We start from the raw sequence: 18,177 nt of genomic DNA, 5'->3' as shown, positions 1-18,177 counted from the left end.
ATCTCATCCCCTTGTCCTGTGGCTGGTTCCCCGGGGAAGAGCCCGACCCCCACCTGGCTCCAGCCTCCTGTCAGGAGCTGCACCGAGCAGCAAGGTCCTCCCTGAGCATCCTTTCCTCCAGGCCAAACACCCCCAGCTCCCTCGAGAGCTCTCATCACACCCGTGCTCCAGGTGCTTCACCCATTTCTACTGCCCTTCTCTGGACCCAGCCAGTGTCCTCCCCGAACGCAGAACTGGACACAGCACTGTCATCCTGAGGGCACGGGCAACGCAAAGCGGGCTGCGGGATGCTCAACTCAAGGCACGGAATGGGGACTTGGGACAGCACGGGGGGCACACCTACACCCTTACCGGCACGGGGCCGGTCACCGGGGGATCACCCCCGGCCATCCATCCCCTCTCCCCGTCCCTCCGCCCGCAAGCGGCCATGTTGAGGGCGGGGAGCGCGGAGGCGGCGCCGGGGCCGCAGCGGGCGCGGCGCCTCCCGCTCCCGCCGCCGCCGCTCGCAGCGCCGCTCTCCATGGCGACCCCCAGCCCCTGCATCGTGGTGAGTACCGGGGCTGCCGCCCGCGGGAACGGGGATTTCTTTGGCCGACCCCGCCCGCCCCCGGGAATACGGTGGTCTGTGAGGGAAGGAGAGGGGTGGCGTGGCGCTCCGCGGAGTCACCTTGAGGGCAAACCCCGGCCTTGCCGGGCCCGGCTGCCCGGCCCTGCCCGCCCTGCCCCGGGCGGGCGCGGACGCGCCCGGCCGGGGCAGGGCGGGCAGGGTCGGGCAGCCGGGCCCGGCGGTGGCTGCCGGTGGAAGAACTTCCCTCAGCACGGCACAACTTCCTATTCCTGTTGCTGTTCCCGGCTGTGGTCGGGAGAGCCGCACGTGCGTGAGCTGGCTCTGCTTCTGGAGCAATTGCCGCATCTGCTAAGGCTCTTAATGCTCATTTTCGTTTATCGTTTTAAAGCAAGTGCTGATGAAGTGCGTGCGCTGTCTGATGGCCGAGGGCTGTGACGGCCGCGAGGTTGCGACGGTAAATCCCTGCAGCCCATAAAAAACCTATAAGGAAGGGTCCATTCCCTGCCAATGCAGAACGGAAGGTTTAGTAGACGCTCTGGATATAACGAAAAACACCAGGAGTTTTGGGAAGGACCTGCCTTATTTCTTGCAATTTCTTAAAAATAAGTCCCTGTGGACTGCAGGGACCATGAGCTTGAGCTGTGTGTGCGTAGCTCACACAGGGTCAGTTTTGGATGGGAGGGTGAAATAATAATTAAATTCCTCAGATTAAATACTCATTAAAGATTAATCAACAAAGCTCCCGTGTAAACAGTTGTCGGACCACTGGCCAGGTAAGTGTTTCCGCAGGCATTAAAATAAGATTTGAATCCTGCAAGGGTTCTAGTAGCCAAAATGGATACTTAAAATGCCTGCCCTGGTGAACTGTCAGCACTAACCTTCTGTTTTCCCCTCTGATTGAACATGATAATGTTCGTTTACATAATCAGAGAGGGAAGTAATTGCAAACCACATCATTTTCAAGCTGCAGCAGGGTTAGGGTTCAAGGAAGGCTCTGTTTGATGTAACAGTGTGCCCTGAACCTCAGCAGTGCTCAGTGTCATTATGTATGTTTGCTAATCCCTTGTCCTAATTAATATACACTTGCCAGTGTTGCAGGCTGTTTCATACAGGGAGTTTGCCCGTGTGGAACAGGTTGCCGAAAGCTTTAATTTCAGATTCTGAGTAATCTTGAACCTCTCCATTTTGGAAACGGTGGTTGGAGCAGAGTTGCTTCGCAGCAGCATAAATTGACTCCTGCAAACTGGCTCGTGTGTTTTGTTGTGATTGAGTGTTGTGGAGATATGGAAGGTGTCCATGTCAGAACCTCTGCTTGCTGAATTGCAGATGCAGGTTTTGCATTACACTAGGAAAATCAAAGGGGTTAAAAAGCTGGATTATTTTTGTAATGGAATATAGAGTTTCACTGAGGTGTAGTAACTTCAGTTTCCTGCTCTCCACTGGAGGAGAATGTTGTAGGACTTTTCTTTCACACACTGCATTGCATAACAACTCATGATATTTCAAGTAACTCTTGTGAACTGTTAGATTACACTTTACTCTGTGTTCGGTGTGACTGATGGTTTTAGAGAGGGGGAAAGTAAGGTGGTTCTGATGAGCATTGTGGGTTTGATAGTTTTTATCAATAAAGCAAAGGACGTGAAGTTTCTCAGCACAGACTCACTATAAAGATTAGTAGAAATCTCACCTTATTTTCTTTTCAGATTGGCGATGATGAACAAGGTTACGACCTGGATTTGTTCTGCATACCTAAACATTATGCAGATGATTTGGAAAAAGTCTATATTCCTCATGGGCTCATCATGGACAGGTTTGTTTGACTTCAGACAGTACACTGATTGCATGAAACTGGAATAAACATCTTCCAGTGATAATTTTGCTGCTTGGAGACTGTCTAAATAGATTACATTTAAATCAGAGACTTAAATGAACAATTAATCTCTTTTTATTTTGACTTCTGAGAGTTTGTACATTTGCAGTCATGCTATTCTTTGAAAATTGGTCACAATTCTCAAACAAAATTTTGTAGTATATAGCAACTTAGGACTTTCTTTCCAGTGTTTCTTCGATGTTTTACCTTCTTAAAATCTTACTAGGAATTGTTTTGTTGTGTCAGTTCAGTCTGAAAATATAGATTCTTGAACTTCCATAAGATATTAATAAAAGTAAATTATTAATCACATCATTTTAGACTCTCTCATGTTGATGTGCTAGATAAATAAAGTCCAACTTTCTCCTGCCTTCCAAGAAAGACTTTATTCTCTACAAATATCAATCTGTCACTTGTGTGCTGTGCAAGTTTTATCTTGTATGATCAGACATGTGTTCATAAGCCTACAAGACATTTTTGTTTTACTTTGTGGTTGAAAGTTGCTAATTTTCCTTGTGAGAATGAACAACAAATTCAGTGAATTTAAGCCTTTTATGAGTGGTGCTTGATGGGTCTTCCAGGGGATCTTGTGACTAGAATTGTATTTAGATTTTGCATTGTTCTGTTTGACTAGATACAATGAAAATCCCTATTAAAATTTGTTCTTTTTAAATATTAAAACTTTACACTGGAAGTCCATATAGAGGAAAAAATTGGACAAAGTAGATGTCATTAAGGAATTGGCGTAACATTTATAATGGCTTTCTGTGAGAAACCTGCTGTCAGCTAGCACACAGTAAATGCAGACCATGCTTTCTGAAATAAATGGCAAAATAAATTTAGAAACAATTATTGCAGAAAAACAGTGCAGCGTTCTCTTGCTCTGCCTTGCTGGTATTGTATTCTGCTTTCAGGACAAATTTCTGTCATTATGATTTGGCAAATTTTCATAAACTCTTCACTTTAGAATTTGAGAGTTTTCTTGCTCGTCAGCTGGTGCCTTTGGGGTTGTGTTAGCTTACATTGCTCTTTGCATGGAAGCTGAACGTGTCTTTGGAAGGAGAAAAGACACCTTCGTGTCTCTTACCTGACAGAGAAACAGTTTCAGGGTATTAAGGTTTGCTTTGGCTGCCTGTGATGCAGGAAAACAAGAGCATTTGGCAGTGCTACTGTTGGATTAACCTTGAAAAGCAAAACTTTGTTGACCAAGAAGGTGTAAAAGTGCCCAAAGTGGTGGGCAAATATATCCAAACAAAATGTGTTTCCAAGTTTGCTCTGTGTGTTTGCTGCTGCTAGGAGTATCAAATGCTGCTGCTGTGATGGACAAGTGAAATGTTGTGACAGCTCACTCTTCCTTGGTTTTGTTTAGGACGGAGAGACTGGCACGAGAAATTATGAAGGGCATGGGAGGACACCACATTGTGGCGCTCTGTGTACTCAAGGGTGGCTATAAATTTTTTGCTGATTTATTAGACTACATCAAAGCCCTGAACAGAAACAGTGACAAATCAATCCCCATGACAGTCGACTTCATTAGGTTGAAGAGTTATTGTGTAAGTATCTATGCAGTACTGTGCAATTTTTAGCTAAGTTGACTGCAAATTATTAACAGAGGTGGTTTAATATTGTTACTGCCCTAATATGCTACTATTAAACAAATAATTAAGGGAATTAAGAGTCACAGGCCAATTTACTTTTTCTCTACCTTATTATATAATGTGTTTCCTTTTAGACCTTGATATCTCCTCACTCCAGTAAAATCATTAGCTGAGGAGAGACCCTTTACATGTCCTTTACTTGTTCAACAATTTCCTCTCTGCCCTCTACCCCATCTCTAAAGCTGTGGCTCTAGACTGGTATAGAGAATTCTCCTGCAACTGTTATTAAAAAAAATTAATTCTGAGAGTATTTATATGGCCCAGACATCATTTTTGGACAGGATTACTTGAAAGCTGCAGAAATGGTTCCCTATCTCAGTTTTGTTTTGATGAACCAAACAATGAGCAAAATTAGTTGTATTTGGCCATGAGGAAACACTAGATACATAAACCTAGATTTGTGATTAAGAGCCTCTGAATATGGCATTACATTTTCAAGACAAGGCATAGGCTGCCTTGGGTTTAGATTTTTAGGGAAAGAATTTATTTTGATTCTGAGCACAAGTATCCAACTTTGTAAGGAAACAGAACATGCTGTAACACAAGGTAACTTTTAGGTTTTACAGAAGGAAGCGTAGGGTTATGTTGTGCAGGTCGGGGGAAGAAGCAGGTGTTTGTCAGCACAGTATGATTTCCAGCTTACTGACAGCCAAGTCTCATGTTTTTGTGATTTCAGAAATTCATTATTTTGTCCCTAAGAACGTCTGTAAGATGTAAATAATGACTTTTTTTGTTTTGGTTTAGAGTGTTTGAATACGTTGTTTTACAATGTTATGCTGTTTGATCTTTATCAGCAGCTTTGCATTGAAGTCAGGGTTACTTGTCACAGCTGTAGACCATTCACTATTCCAGCAGAAAAATACAGATAACCGAATTGAAAAAAATCACTATCATCTTTTGTTTCATTCAACTGTGAAACCCGAGACGTAATTATTTACAGACTTAGTCTGGGCTGTTGCAGAACTTGATAAATCCATGATTTCTATCAAGCTCTCCATTAAAGTGTCATGACAAAGCCAAGAAGTGCAAGGGACTTTGGTCCAGTCCTTCTGCAGGACAAGCAGCCCTGGCTGCCCGAGGCACACACACAGAGCTGCCTGCCCAGGGGTTACCTGGAGACCACACTCAGGTTTGCAGAGCACAAGGCACTAATTCAGTTATGTGCTTTAATGAGAGTGCAGAGCTGAGCAGAAGGGCTCCTGCCAGCCTTTGGTTGTATCTCACAAGGCATTTTGTGCTTGTGCACTGTGTTAAAATCAGGGAGAGCAATCTGAGCCTCTTTTCTGCTGTGCCTCCCAAAAGGGGAGGCTCCTCCTCAAGTCGACTTCACCCCAAAGATCCCACATGCCCATATATTCTGCCTATAAAAGCTGCATAAAACTGAATGTCTCTATTACAGAATAGTAGGTTAAATAATAGGAAATTATGACTTCCACCTGTTTTTTCTTGGAGTGGAAATTGTGTCATTTCTGCTTTCTCCACTTAGGAACATTTCCAATAATTTACTTACCTTGTTTAAAGAATCAGTACCCTTCATGCTCTCTACTCTCCAACTCAGAAAAAATACTGGAGAAATAGTTTGAAAAATCTGGAAAAAGTCTCTGCTAAAAAGCAAGGCTGACTTTTACCTGGTGTCCTAGGTGTGTTTTGGTTCATTTCTTTACTACAGTTGTTTTTGTTTATTCCCACTCAGAACTACAGTGCCTTGATATTAATAAGGGAGTAAACAGCAAAGTAAGTTTTATGGAGATTACAATTATGTTTTTACTATAGAAACAATAGATGAGGAGAAAAGCAGAGAAATGTTGTCAGAAAGCTGTTGAAGCCAGACATTTTCCTTGAGGTGTTGGCTTGAGGGTTTTTGATTTTGTCAGGCAGTTCTATAAAATAATGTTTTCTTGTTCTGGATGAGTGAGGAAGGAGCTGCTTTTATGTGATGCCTCCACTACAATATTTATGAGCATTTCTGTTCTGTAGACTCTCTTAGGTGGTTATTAATATCCAAATTTAGGTCCTTTAGATTGCATAATTTGATAGACTGGATAAGATTATCCTGTCCTGGATGTGTATGTAACAGCTTGACTGGGTCTTCCATCAGAAATAGCGTCAGAGTGCTAAATCTGCTCTGTAGTTTTGATCTGTGCTTTGCTACATGAAGGGATCTGTGTTCAGTGGTGTGAAAATCATCACAAACTGTAATGGGCAGTTGAAAGTGGAGCTTTCAGCTCTCTTGTTGCTGTCTCTGGATGTGATTACTGGATCATGCTGCCTGCCTTTACAGGCTGGATAAAAGATGTTAAAAATATCCTGGTCACATAAATGAAGCAGATGAACTTTTTAATGGTTCTGTAATTTATGTAATTGAAGTTCTATTCTTGTCAAACTGATAATTTAATATTTACAAGCTTTTTTTTTTTTTTTTTTGTGTTGCAATGCAAAATTCATGCTGTACTGCACCCAAAATAATTTTCTAAGAATACTGACATGATCAAGCTATGACTAAACTTTTAATTCCAGTTTTCCAAGTCCTTACAGATGAATTTTAGGGGTCTGGCAAGCTGTTAAAAATGTTAAGATAGGGTTTGTGATCAGATCTGGTTCTCAGTATTCTTGACAGTGTATTCGGTTTGTGTTACAAGAAGAATGGCTTTTCATCAGTCTCCTGCATTTAAGCATGGAAATGAGCAAATGTTGATAGTCATGAAGGGCAGCCAAAAGATAGTGGATGTGTTGCACTGTCACTGGTGAAAATAGGGATTTTCAGTGGAGTATGTGGTAAACTCTGGTCACAGCAGTATTCTGAAGGGTCTCTGCTAACCAAAATTTACAGCAGATTCTGTAAGGAACTTAAAATGCCACTTTAGTCACTTGAGTCTGGAGTTACAGTCTTGTAAAACATTATTGTTTTCCAGCAGTGACAACAGGGAGGCAGTGAAAACAGATCTAAACAGTAAACTCTTATGTGTTAAACCATGAAGCATTGAAGTCTTACCAGTACTGAAGTCAGAGATGAGGCTCCTGAAGATCATTAAAACATTGCTTAATGATTAAACAAAGTTCTTGCCAGTGGAAATCTGGTTATAACCAATGTGAGAAATCTTTAACTGTTTTTTCACCCTTTCATTGCTCAGGAACTTAACACCTGCATATGACATCTAATATGAACTGTTAGACACTGTTGAGGTTTAAAGTCAGCTCAGTGAGTTTAATAAACTGCAAAGATTTGAGGCACTCCTAGCAGCTGTTTTTAACTTTCCTGTATAACATTTAATTTACATTTTTATCACAGTTTGGATTTACTGAAGCAAAATGCAGTGTAGTGTACCTGTGTTAGTGTTCAATTGTATAAGAACTAATTTGATTTGTTACCAATATTGGCCATAAACTAAGCATAAGCTTTTCTGGCTATTTTTGTAGCTTATTGTTCTACATAGCAATCAGTGCCTTGTTTGCTGGCTGTTCTTCTTATGATTGCCTATTCTTATTCAGAGTAAGACTTTCTAAAGCATAAAGTTTAAAATGTAAATTACCAGCTATATAGCATCCTGTAACTTGGAAACCAGAAATAGTTTTTTCCTGTTTCTATATCTGTAGACAATGCATAGTAAATCCTTGCTTTTAGATACATATGTGTATATAATGGTCACAGAATATGTGTTGATGCAAATCTCTTGCCAAACAGTCTTTTATCTGAAATACTATCTTTGATGTTGAGCTCTTAAGTTCTTTGTTCATAGAGATGCTGTTGTTGCCATGCTTCTGAAAGCTTTAACATTTACTAGTTGTGTACTTCACAGTTTTGATATTTACTGCAAGAAGAAAGTCAGTCTAATTCTTATCATGTAAATGTTCACTCTCCTCTTTCTTAGAATGATCAGTCAACTGGAGATATCAAAGTTATTGGGGGAGATGACCTCTCAACCTTGACTGGAAAGGTACAGCTGTGTGTGTGTCTGTTTGTTCCACTGAAGGAGTGCTGGGAATTCATACTGTCGAGATGTGTAAGGTGCAGCCCACGTCAGGAACACAGGTCCTCATGATAGGCAGAGACAAGAGGAGGAAATAGGAATGTAAATTGGGAATCTGCTTTTCTCCAGTGACTCTATGGAGATCATTGAGCCAGATATCAGGGGTTAAAGCACCACTGCTCCTGCTCTGTCAGAACACATCACTTTCCCCTTCTCCTCACACATAGGTGATTTTCAAGACGTGTGTCAATGTAAAGATGTAGGTATGACAGAATTGTACATGCCTCTGCAGTAGGACACCCTTCTCTAAAAGAATGGGAATTGTGTAGGTTCTGTTTTGATCTTTCACATATGTCTAGAATTTTCAAAGTCTGAATAATTCAAAGACTGTACTTAACTTGAGCTGTTCAGAAGAATCTCAGCTAATTTTTATTAGAGCATCAGAAACATTAAACTACAAAGCAGTTGCTGTTACACATGTAAACATACATAAATGGTGATGCAAATACTTAAGTGCACTGAAAATGAGTTATGAAGATTAATAAGAAATTATATGTTGTCTAGATACTAATGGATTTGTTTTTCCTTTTCTTTCTTTCCAGAATGTTTTGATCGTAGAAGTAAGTATTGTGTTTTACTTGGAAGTTCTAATGTGTGACAGGCAAAAGAGTTCTAATAGAAGTTGTTCCTAAGCCAGAAAACCTACAGTTTCTGGTTTCAAGGTTTCCAGCTTCTGATTTCAGGCCTGAATTTTGCAAGTGGTCTCTGAATTTGAGCTAAGCTGTGTTTTGAATTCTCAGATTTTGTTCAATTGCTATACTTAACCAGGAAAACATCCATCTAAAATGGTTTGTATTTTCTTTCAGTTTTCTGAGATTTGTCAAATTTTTTCCTTTTTTTTGTTTTGTTTTGTTTTGTTTGAAAAAAAAAGCCTGAAAAAAAAAGTGATACTAAGCATGTTATTGCTCTGAGTTCATCCCAGCAAGTTAGGAAACTAAACTGCAGAGGTAGAGTGTGGTGTGAATATCCTAAAATATGTGAAAAACAGATCTAAGTCCAGTGTCCCTGTGTGAAGTTTGTTTAGAGAATAGTGACACAGAGAATGCTAATTCTTAATTGGCATTTTGCAATTGCTGAATTCCCATTTCTCTGTCTTGTCATGGTTCTCTGGGTGATACCAGGTTCAGTACAGCTCAGTTTGATTGCCTGGTAGGTGCTGTTGCTTAGTTCTTGCTTTCATACCTGTCTTGATGAACACAATTGCTAATGTGCAGCCAGTGTCACTTTCCTTGAGTACAATTGGCAATTTCAGGATGGGGAGGCAGCAGCAGTAGACAGGAAAAGTGGATGGGCAATCTAATAATGTGTTAAGGCTCCAAATATGGAAATGGCATGTTTGTAAGCAAAGAAACAACTATGGCAACTGATGCATCAGCCAAAGGAAAGGATGTTTCCTCCCATAAAATGTGTTTCTGTGTATTATTTTCCTAATTTGGGAAGGTTATATTATTCCACAGGAAGCACATGCGGTTCCAAAACTCCTACCAAAATAGTATATGTACAGCAGTCATTGTGTGATAAGTGGTGTCCTTTGAAGTGTATTTTGCTTCAGATAGACAGATGTGTTTAATTATGTATCTGCTCCATTTCAGATGAATGTAATCCCCAGATTAGTTTAGTTTCTTATTTATTTAGTGAATCATCTGTCCATTGACTCGTCTTACACAGTCAGATATGAGCACTTGCTGATCACCATTTTAACTGTCAAATGATAAAATGCATCTATTGTAAATTTAATGTATTGAGTGCTAGGCTTTACTGCATCCCTTTAATGTCCAAAAAGTTCAGTACAAAATGGAAATTAATCTCAAATAAACAGCTCATCACACAGCAGAAAATCAGTAATAGGTTCTGCTTTTTTCTTAGAGCATGTTTATTTACCAGCTTTGATTTTTATCCATATACCTGTACATCTTCAACTTCTCTGGAGTTTAATGATTAAAGGCATTGAGTGTTAATGGTAATGCTGACAGGTGCTCTGTTGATTTCGTTGTTTGATTTTTATTTAAAAAAACGAAGTCATGGGAAAATCAGCTGAAACCAAGATATTGCTGCTTATTTGCTGTCTGCCTCCTTCACTTGAAATAGATTTGATTTTAGGCCAGGGCAAGGACTGTCCCTCTTAAAGATGGTGTGATTGTTTAGTCCAAATGAGGAGGCCATTTCTGATGCTTCAGTTTCAAGCCATATATTCTCTTTTTATTTTCTGTTTATATGTGCAGTGAATGGGATTAAAATGCTGTGTCAAAATTTATTTTGGTGTGTTTTGGACTTCAGAACTGCACCCAGACTTCCCTGTGTAATTTCTTCAGGTATTTCTTGGCTCTGTAAAGTAGGTTGTACTCCTTTTCCTTTAAGTGCAGTAATGGGTTGTTCTGTCTGTTTTCCCTTTTTGCTTTTTTTCCTGTAGAATACTCTGTAACTGAGCTCAACAGCAAGACTAACACTACTCTTATCATACTCAAATTAAACGTTATCTCATTGCTGCAAGGAGCACAAGCCATAAAATATCCAGAAGGAGTCAAGCAGGTCATTGCAGTAACTGCTTGTTCAGCAGCTGCTTCCAAAGCCATGGTTATCCAGAACAATTAAGCACTCTTGTTAATGTGTGTGATCACTTTACCCAGTGTGGTTGTGCAAGCCCAGTGCTGGGTTTCATGCCACCTGGATTTGGTTGTGAGCATTTTTACAGGCTGTAATTTGCCATATTTTCATGCTGCTGTGGATGAACACTTTTGGTGGTTGAAACTTGAAAGTGCTACTCTGACATGGTTAATATTCTGTCTTACATGAGTATTTTTTTTATTTTCAGGATATAATTGATACTGGTAAAACAATGAAAACATTGCTGTCTCTCCTTAAACAGTACAATCCAAAGATGGTGAAAGTAGCCAGGTAAATGTTTGATTATTATTTGTGCTGGTTTTCACCTTAAGAAGGTTTTAAAAAACCCCAAACCAAAAAGTAAAAAACAAATATAGAACACATTTCTGTGGAACAGACACAGGAGGGAACGTTTCTGCAGGAGCCATATGTGATGTGATCTGTTGAAGTCACTGCTTGTTTAAACTCCTAAAGCACTTTTGCATGCTGTGAGCACATATATATGCTAAGGAAATTGGAAACACTGTTCTCTCCAGTCTTATTGCTGGAAGAGTTCCTGTACTTCAGAAGGGCATAACCTGTGCATGCCTGGAGCACCTCTTGCCTGTCATATTATGGTAAGGTTTGTGGGCTTTTACCACTGAAGCCCAAGTTTAGAAGTATCTAGAAGAATTAAAATCTTAAAAGAAATACCCACTCAAGTTAATAGAGGTATTTTCAGCACAAATTTAGTTCTTAAATGTAGACTTGAACTAGAAGGGGGAATAAGAATAATTAGTGGTTGTCACTTACTTGAGTGCAGTGTCTCTCCAAAGATGTTTGTTTCTGCTGCCACTATCTGCAACTTCACTGTACTGCAGTGGTGTACCTGTGCAATGGAGACATTTTTTTATTTTTCCTTCTTTAATTGTGGAATTTAATTAGTTTGCACACTAGAATGAGTGTGTAAGGTGCATAGTACAGCTGAGCTTTAGAGGTCATTCTGTGAGTCACCCAGCCATATGCTCTTCCAGGCTTTTTCACGTAGTTACACTTTTAATCAATTTGTTTCAAAACATTTCATAATTAAATAACTTGCAACCAACAAGAAATATTGAGGATAATATTGTATTATTAACCAATACCAACATTCCTCCTACTTCTTTTCAAATTGCATCTGTTGCGTTGCTATGCTGTGGTTGTGTATTTTTTAATAAAAGCATAATGATTGCTGGGGATTAGAGATAAAGCAGAGCTTGGTGTAATATCTAATCACTTGTGTTGCCATAACAATGTCAAAGCACTTGTTAGACTTACCAGAACAGCTCTTCTTCCTGGTAGTCTGGAGGTGACCTGCTGAAGGTGAGGCCGTTGTGGATTTCTCCCTGGCCAGTTTTTAAATATGAAGTGTTGTAACACTACAGCGTAAAAATAATATCATATCATATCATATCATATCATATCATATCATATCATATAAACACCTATTTCCTGTATTTTAAACCTGCTGCAGTAATTTGGGTCTGCCCAGGGAAAGACCTGACTAGGGAAACATGATCATTCTAGATGGTTTTACGTTTGTAGTTGCTTGACTTCTCTCTCTTATATATCTTTTCTTCTTTGTTAATGTTTTGGTTGTTGATTAGGTTGGGGGTTTTGAGTTGGTTTTTTTTTGTTGTTGTTGTTGGTTTTGGGGTTTTTTAGGTTTCTATTTATTTTCCTTCAGACAATGAAGTAGTTGTAGTAGGGAGATGTGAACTAATGCCAGCACAATTTTGGGTTTTCTTTGATCAAATTCTACACCAATTATCAAAAATTAAGTCTCCCAATCAGAAATTTCAGAAACTAAAATCAAAAGTGGCAAATGAAGCCACGTCTTCAGGAGTGATGCAGGAGGGAAGGGGGTCGGTGCTTGGTGTACAGAGTTATGATGGTCCTGTTTGCATTCAGCCATCAACCACCTTTTCTTTTCCTCAGACAGACAACTCAGGCCTATGGGATTGTCTCATAAGAGGTAGAAGTGCTTTGCTGAATAGAGAGCAAATCAAACTTTGCTGAATAGAGAGCAAATCAAACTAAGTTAGCAGGGCACTTCTCTCTGCCACTGTACCCCCAGCTCTGTATCTCCTTGCTTTTTACCCTTCTGACTATTAATTCTGATTATCAGAATCAATTAAATTTTCTTTATGGGGGTAATTAGTACTTCCAGTGAAAAGCAGTTAAGGACAAGTTGTGCAAATACAATTGAGGTCACATTCAAGCAGCTCAACTTTTCCTTCATAAAATTTAGGCTTTTGTTGGGCTTTTTTTCTTGGGCCACATCCCAGATTGTTGCCTCTTTACTTACAAGGTAAATTGCACCTGAAGTTCTTAATATATATAAAGTCCCACTAAGTGACTTTTCACAGTGAAAATCCATCCAGATCAGTGTCTCCCAGCCCTTCCCTTGCAGACCTGTTAGTCAGCCTTTAGGCTGTGAACCATTCATGATTCTAGGAAGTTTTGATTTTGTTATTATGATCTTTTGTACCTGACAGTAAAGTAATGGTTTTCCATGTTTCAGTTGTACATTAATTTTATTTGACAGTTTGTTGGTGAAAAGAACTCCTCGAAGTGTGGGATACCGGCCAGACTGTAAGTGACTTTTGACAACCATTTTTCATTATCAAAAGTATGTTTGCTTATTGTGTACCTTTTGCTCAAAGTCCAAGGATGTTCCAAACAGGTTTTCACTAATTCTTCTTGATAAAGCTTGCTCTTATTTTGATAATTTGAATATTTGGAACATCTTTTGGAAAGTTAATCAGGATTTGTAACATTTGCAACTTTTTATTATATTGAAAATCAAACTTTGATATTTTGGTCTAGCTTACACCTCTGTCATGTGCAAATTCTCTCAACTTGCATGTAGTCAAATGCTGCAGTCAGTGGAATCTGCTGGATTCACCTTTGACACTTCTGGGAGTGATTTGTGTGCCTTAGCCTAGCTACCTCCTGCCATTTGGCTGTCCCCAAGAATGTGGGAGGACCACATGGGGTAGCAGGTCTGATAAAAGTTTACAGTGTTAAAATGTCTAAATTGGCACTGGTTATGTCTGAGCATCTGAATGACTCCCTTCTTGTCCTCTCATGTCTGTCCCAAGACTGTTAGTGAAGGAACAACATCCACAGCAGACAGTGGTGGGAGTGACAGCTCCTCCTGCCTTGGGCAGGGCTGTGTGTTTTAACCCTGTTCCATTCATTATGGAAGTGAGGAGAATTGAGCAGCAGAATCACATCCTCTTCCTCCTCCTTTCCAAGGTTGTACAGTGCTCTGTAAGTGAAGCTTTTCCATACCTCGAGGCTTCATCGAGGTGTTCCCCTCATTCAAGGGCACCCCTCGTTCCTGGGATCCCATTATAGGCTTAGCTGGGCTAACAGTGCCTTTGGAGCATCTTGCAGCAGATGACTTGTTTTGCCATCTGTCCCCATAAATAACCTGTCAGAGGAGGATGTGAGCTCTGAAGGAGACAACAAGGCAGCAATGGCTGGGCCTCCATTTTATCCCTGTTTTGTGAGGTCCAGTAAATGCTAATCATCACCTTAATTGTTCTAAAAGTGTCCACAGCCTTTTATTTTAACTCCACAGTTTCTCTCCCTGTTTTCCTCATTGTAGCCAGGGAGAGAAAAGACACAGCTTTCCTGCTCAGGAGTCTTTCATTTTAGCATGATGGGGAAAAGCCCTTTGGAAATTTTAGATAATTTTTTTTTTTTTGTCATTTTATAGTGTGTGTAGACAAGGTGGATTAGTCCTGCCTGACAAAGTGTCCTGCTAGAGCTGTTCAGACAATCTGGAATAGCTGATGTTCTGTTTTTATGCAGACGTTTTGGGAGATACAAATCACAACCAAACACAAAAAACCCAAAGCCCAAAGCAAACCCAAAGCAGCCAGCCTGTTCCTGAAACCTGCAAATGACCCTTCCTGCAGCCCTGTCTGGAGTGCAGCTCCAGTGGTGTGGGTGGGACTTGTGTTGTGCTCGTGAGTCCACTGCTGCTGCACTGGCAAGTCAGGTTATCTAGGAAGTGCCAGGAAGGATTGGCACTTCTGTACATATTTGCAAAATCAAAGGACATTTTCAAGGAATTTTAAATTCTCATAAAAATATCCTGTCAGGAAATTTAAGAGCTTCCATTCATTTCTTGCAGACTAGCACCAGGCAGCTGTGTGGGAACCAATAAATACATCTATTTAATTTCTTTTAGTTGATAAATCAGCAACATAAGTTAAAATTGTAAAATAGCTGAAATATTAATCTGTGGGTACTAGAGTGGAAGAAGTAAAATGAGTTGCAGTCTGTATCTATAAAATTCCATACTGTCTCTGTAAAAAGATCCAGTGAACTTTAGGAAGTTCTTTTTCTACCACTCTGGTGACTTATGGTCTTTTTCAGTTGTTGGCTTTGAAGTGCCAGACAAATTTGTTGTGGGATACGCCCTAGATTACAATGAATACTTCAGAGATTTGAACGTAAGTAATTTCTCCTGTATGTTTTTCTCCATTTAGAACTGGGGAGGAGGAAGGAAGGGAAATCTCCTTACATCATTCTCCTTGCTCTGTAAATCATGCCTCATATTCCAGTGATGAGAACAAGTCTGAGAATAGCAGGGCAGCAGCGAGCTCTGATAAAACGAAAAAAATTATTTTGCTGTGTGGAGAGTGGAGGCTGCACAACTGTCAGCTTTGAAATAATGTGAAGTTTGTGTGAAGTTTCTTGTCTCACCAGGTGCCTGTAACAAATAAGTTCATTTGCTTAGTTATGTCAGAGTTAAAGAGAGACCTGGGAAGAAGTTAAGAAGAGCTCACATTTTATTATTTTTATCATTAACTCTTCATCTGGGTCTCACCATACCCAGCAGACACTGGGTGGGACAATTAGGAGAGGATTAAAAAAAGCAATGTGGAGATTTTTGGACCAAAAAAAGGCCTAAGTTTTTCTGCATAAACAGCGTCAGAAGATTCTTCCTTCTGAAGTGTGTACAGCATGCTTGTGTTACTTTCAGAAGCTTGTTATTGATGTCAAACCTTGGTCTCTTAGGTCACTTTCCTAACAGGAACTTTTATTTTATTTTGTTTCAGCATATCTGTGTGATCAGTGAGACGGGGAAGCAGAAATACAAAGCATGAAAGCAGAGTTCAAGTGACAACAGAGCTTTGAAATGTTTTGTTTACTGAGTCCTATCTTTCACAGGCTTCAGCTCTGGTACACCAGCTACACTTGTAGAATGCCCCAGCCCCATTGCCATGTGCTTACTGTAATTTATTGCATGTACAATATAAGAGCTCATCTTGTTCATTTGTATTTTAGAAATGTAAACACTTAGTGCAGTTCTGCACTCCTTATTTTGATTTGCACTACGACTCTACCGACTGTCGCTGCTGCCCCTGGTTGGGCTGTGCTGTTTGTGAGCTCGAGTCTTAATTCTTGCAGTGGTAAATTGCTTAAACCTCATCAACCCAGAACTGAAATAGTTCAAGTACTGTAAATGTAAAGCATTTTATGATAGGGAAGTCTATTAGTAATATTTTTTAAATCTGTAATTTAAGTTTTATATTTTAATGCACAAGTGTGATTGTCATTAATGGATAGTTGCACCTTTGGGTGGTAATAAAGCATGAGGAGCAGCCAGTTACAGTATCTGTAATCTCCAAGGGGCTTATCCAAATCTCCTGGAGTTGCCTTATTGCTGTAAAGGAAGTCTGGGTGAAAAGTGTGTTTTTTCTGTTTTCTTTTTTTAAAGATGACAAAACAGAATGTTTAAAATCTAGTTTTAGTTGAGCTGCCTATTTCTGTTAGATTTTTTTTTCTTTAAAAATATCCATCAGTTTGTGGAATTGCCTTTTAAATTTAAACAGTTTTAATATATTTGTGGGAAAAAAATAAGTATTGTAATGTTTACTTTATAAGATCTACAAAGCAAAGTACTTTAAATAAAGGCTGTCTCTTTAAAATAAGCCCCACACATCTATCCCACTCATTCTGTATATTAAAGTGTTCTTGAAATTTTGTTCTCAATATTTTTCATAAGTGCTTGTGACAGTGAAGGCAGACTCTGCATTTGTTACCTGTGTTGAGCTTCTGCTTCATGTAATCCTCTCTAAGAGAGAGATTATAAAAGTGTGGTGGGAAGATATTGAAACAACTGCATATTCTCCAACCAAACCAGATTCCAGAGAGAACAGTTGAAGTTCTTTGTTCTGTCTTGGCAAAAATGAAGAGTAGAGGTTCTGTGTTCATTAAACATACCCATGTGGGGAAAAAAGCACGAAAAACCACAACATTTTGTAAGTAATCATTTTGGTTTGTTTCATTAGCATTTCTGTTCCTGTGGAGTCCAGTTCCGAACACGGCAGCCCAGCTCACACCTGTGTCTGTTCTGTGCTTTTTGGTTCTTGTACTTCTCCATGTGGATTCTCCCACATCCTTGGATTTAATGCTGCTCAGTGCCTAATACACAGCGGAGTTATTGAAACTCTGTTCTGAAAGATTTTTCTCTGTTTTTGAAGTTCATGTCTGTACTTTTCCAAGAACTGCACACTACTGCCCATCCACAGCCTGCTCAGTTACAGCTGACTTAATGATTAATAGCAGACCTAAAATATGAATTCACACAATGTAATTCACATCAAATGGCCACATTTCTGGGAGATCTATTTGTAAATCAGAATCTCTTTAACAAATATTAGAACACTGATGAAAATTATACTGTAGGTTATTTTTTCAAAGAACTTTTGTTCTAATGCACTACGAAGTCTGATTATATTTCTGGATTTGTCCTAAATCACCTTTGTATATCTGCCTGTTCAAGATCCTGTGACTTGTTGCAAAAATATGCAGTGCATCTCCAAGGAGAGGAAATACTCAGTCTCCTAAAAGGTTTTCCAGTCGTGGGTAAGACAATTACTCACATGATGTGATTTGGGAAAGAGAGGAGGGGTTGAGTTAGTCATAACAAGGGGTTTATCTTTCAAACTGTAGCTGGAGCAGGGAATTCCTGGTCTGTTGGGAGCAGGGGTTGGAATTGCATGGGCTGTGTGGTCAAAGGAGAGATTTGGGAAGATGCTGTTGAGCCACACTGGCCCCAGGAGTGATGCTGCAGCAGCACAGGTCTGCTTCTGCCACACCACCTGTGTCTAATGGAAAAGGTCTGTACTTAAAACCTCACTGAATATTCCCACATTTCAGGTGCTGTGGAACAGACACTTGAGGTTTTTTCACTTCACATAGGTGCTTGTCAGATCAAGTTCATCACCACAGAGAGATTCCTTATTCAAAAGCTTTTGTTGGTCTGAAAATTGTTTCGATGAAAGGTTACTCCTCCCTTGCCCTTCCTGGAATAGTTCTAGCTACTGCAGCCTTTCACAGCAGCTGTGTGTGCACAAAAGGAAGATAAATCCTCACTTGAAAAATGTTGAAATTGCAATTGTTACT

General features: G+C 39.9%; 1 protein-coding gene across 1 annotated transcript; it reads left to right on the top strand.

Annotated features, from left to right (window-relative positions):
* The first annotated feature begins 451 nt into the window (after positions 1-451).
* HPRT1 (hypoxanthine phosphoribosyltransferase 1) lies at positions 452-16,706 on the top strand. Its single transcript, XM_021548376.3, has 9 exons — positions 452-547; positions 2,272-2,378; positions 3,808-3,991; positions 7,966-8,031; positions 8,667-8,684; positions 10,937-11,019; positions 13,295-13,341; positions 15,139-15,215; positions 15,825-16,706. The coding sequence occupies exons 1-9, from the start codon at positions 521-523 to the stop codon at positions 15,870-15,872; spliced, it is 657 nt and encodes a 218-aa protein (XP_021404051.1). The 5' UTR covers positions 452-520; the 3' UTR covers positions 15,873-16,706.
* The last annotated feature ends 1,471 nt before the right edge of the window (positions 16,707-18,177 follow it).

The sequence above is a fragment of the Lonchura striata genome, chromosome 14 (assembly GCF_046129695.1).
Source record: "Lonchura striata isolate bLonStr1 chromosome 14, bLonStr1.mat, whole genome shotgun sequence".
Taxonomy (NCBI): domain Eukaryota; kingdom Metazoa; phylum Chordata; class Aves; order Passeriformes; family Estrildidae; genus Lonchura; species Lonchura striata.
The sequence above is the reverse complement of the archived record's forward strand: the minus strand, read 5'-3'. Positions and strand labels throughout refer to the sequence as shown.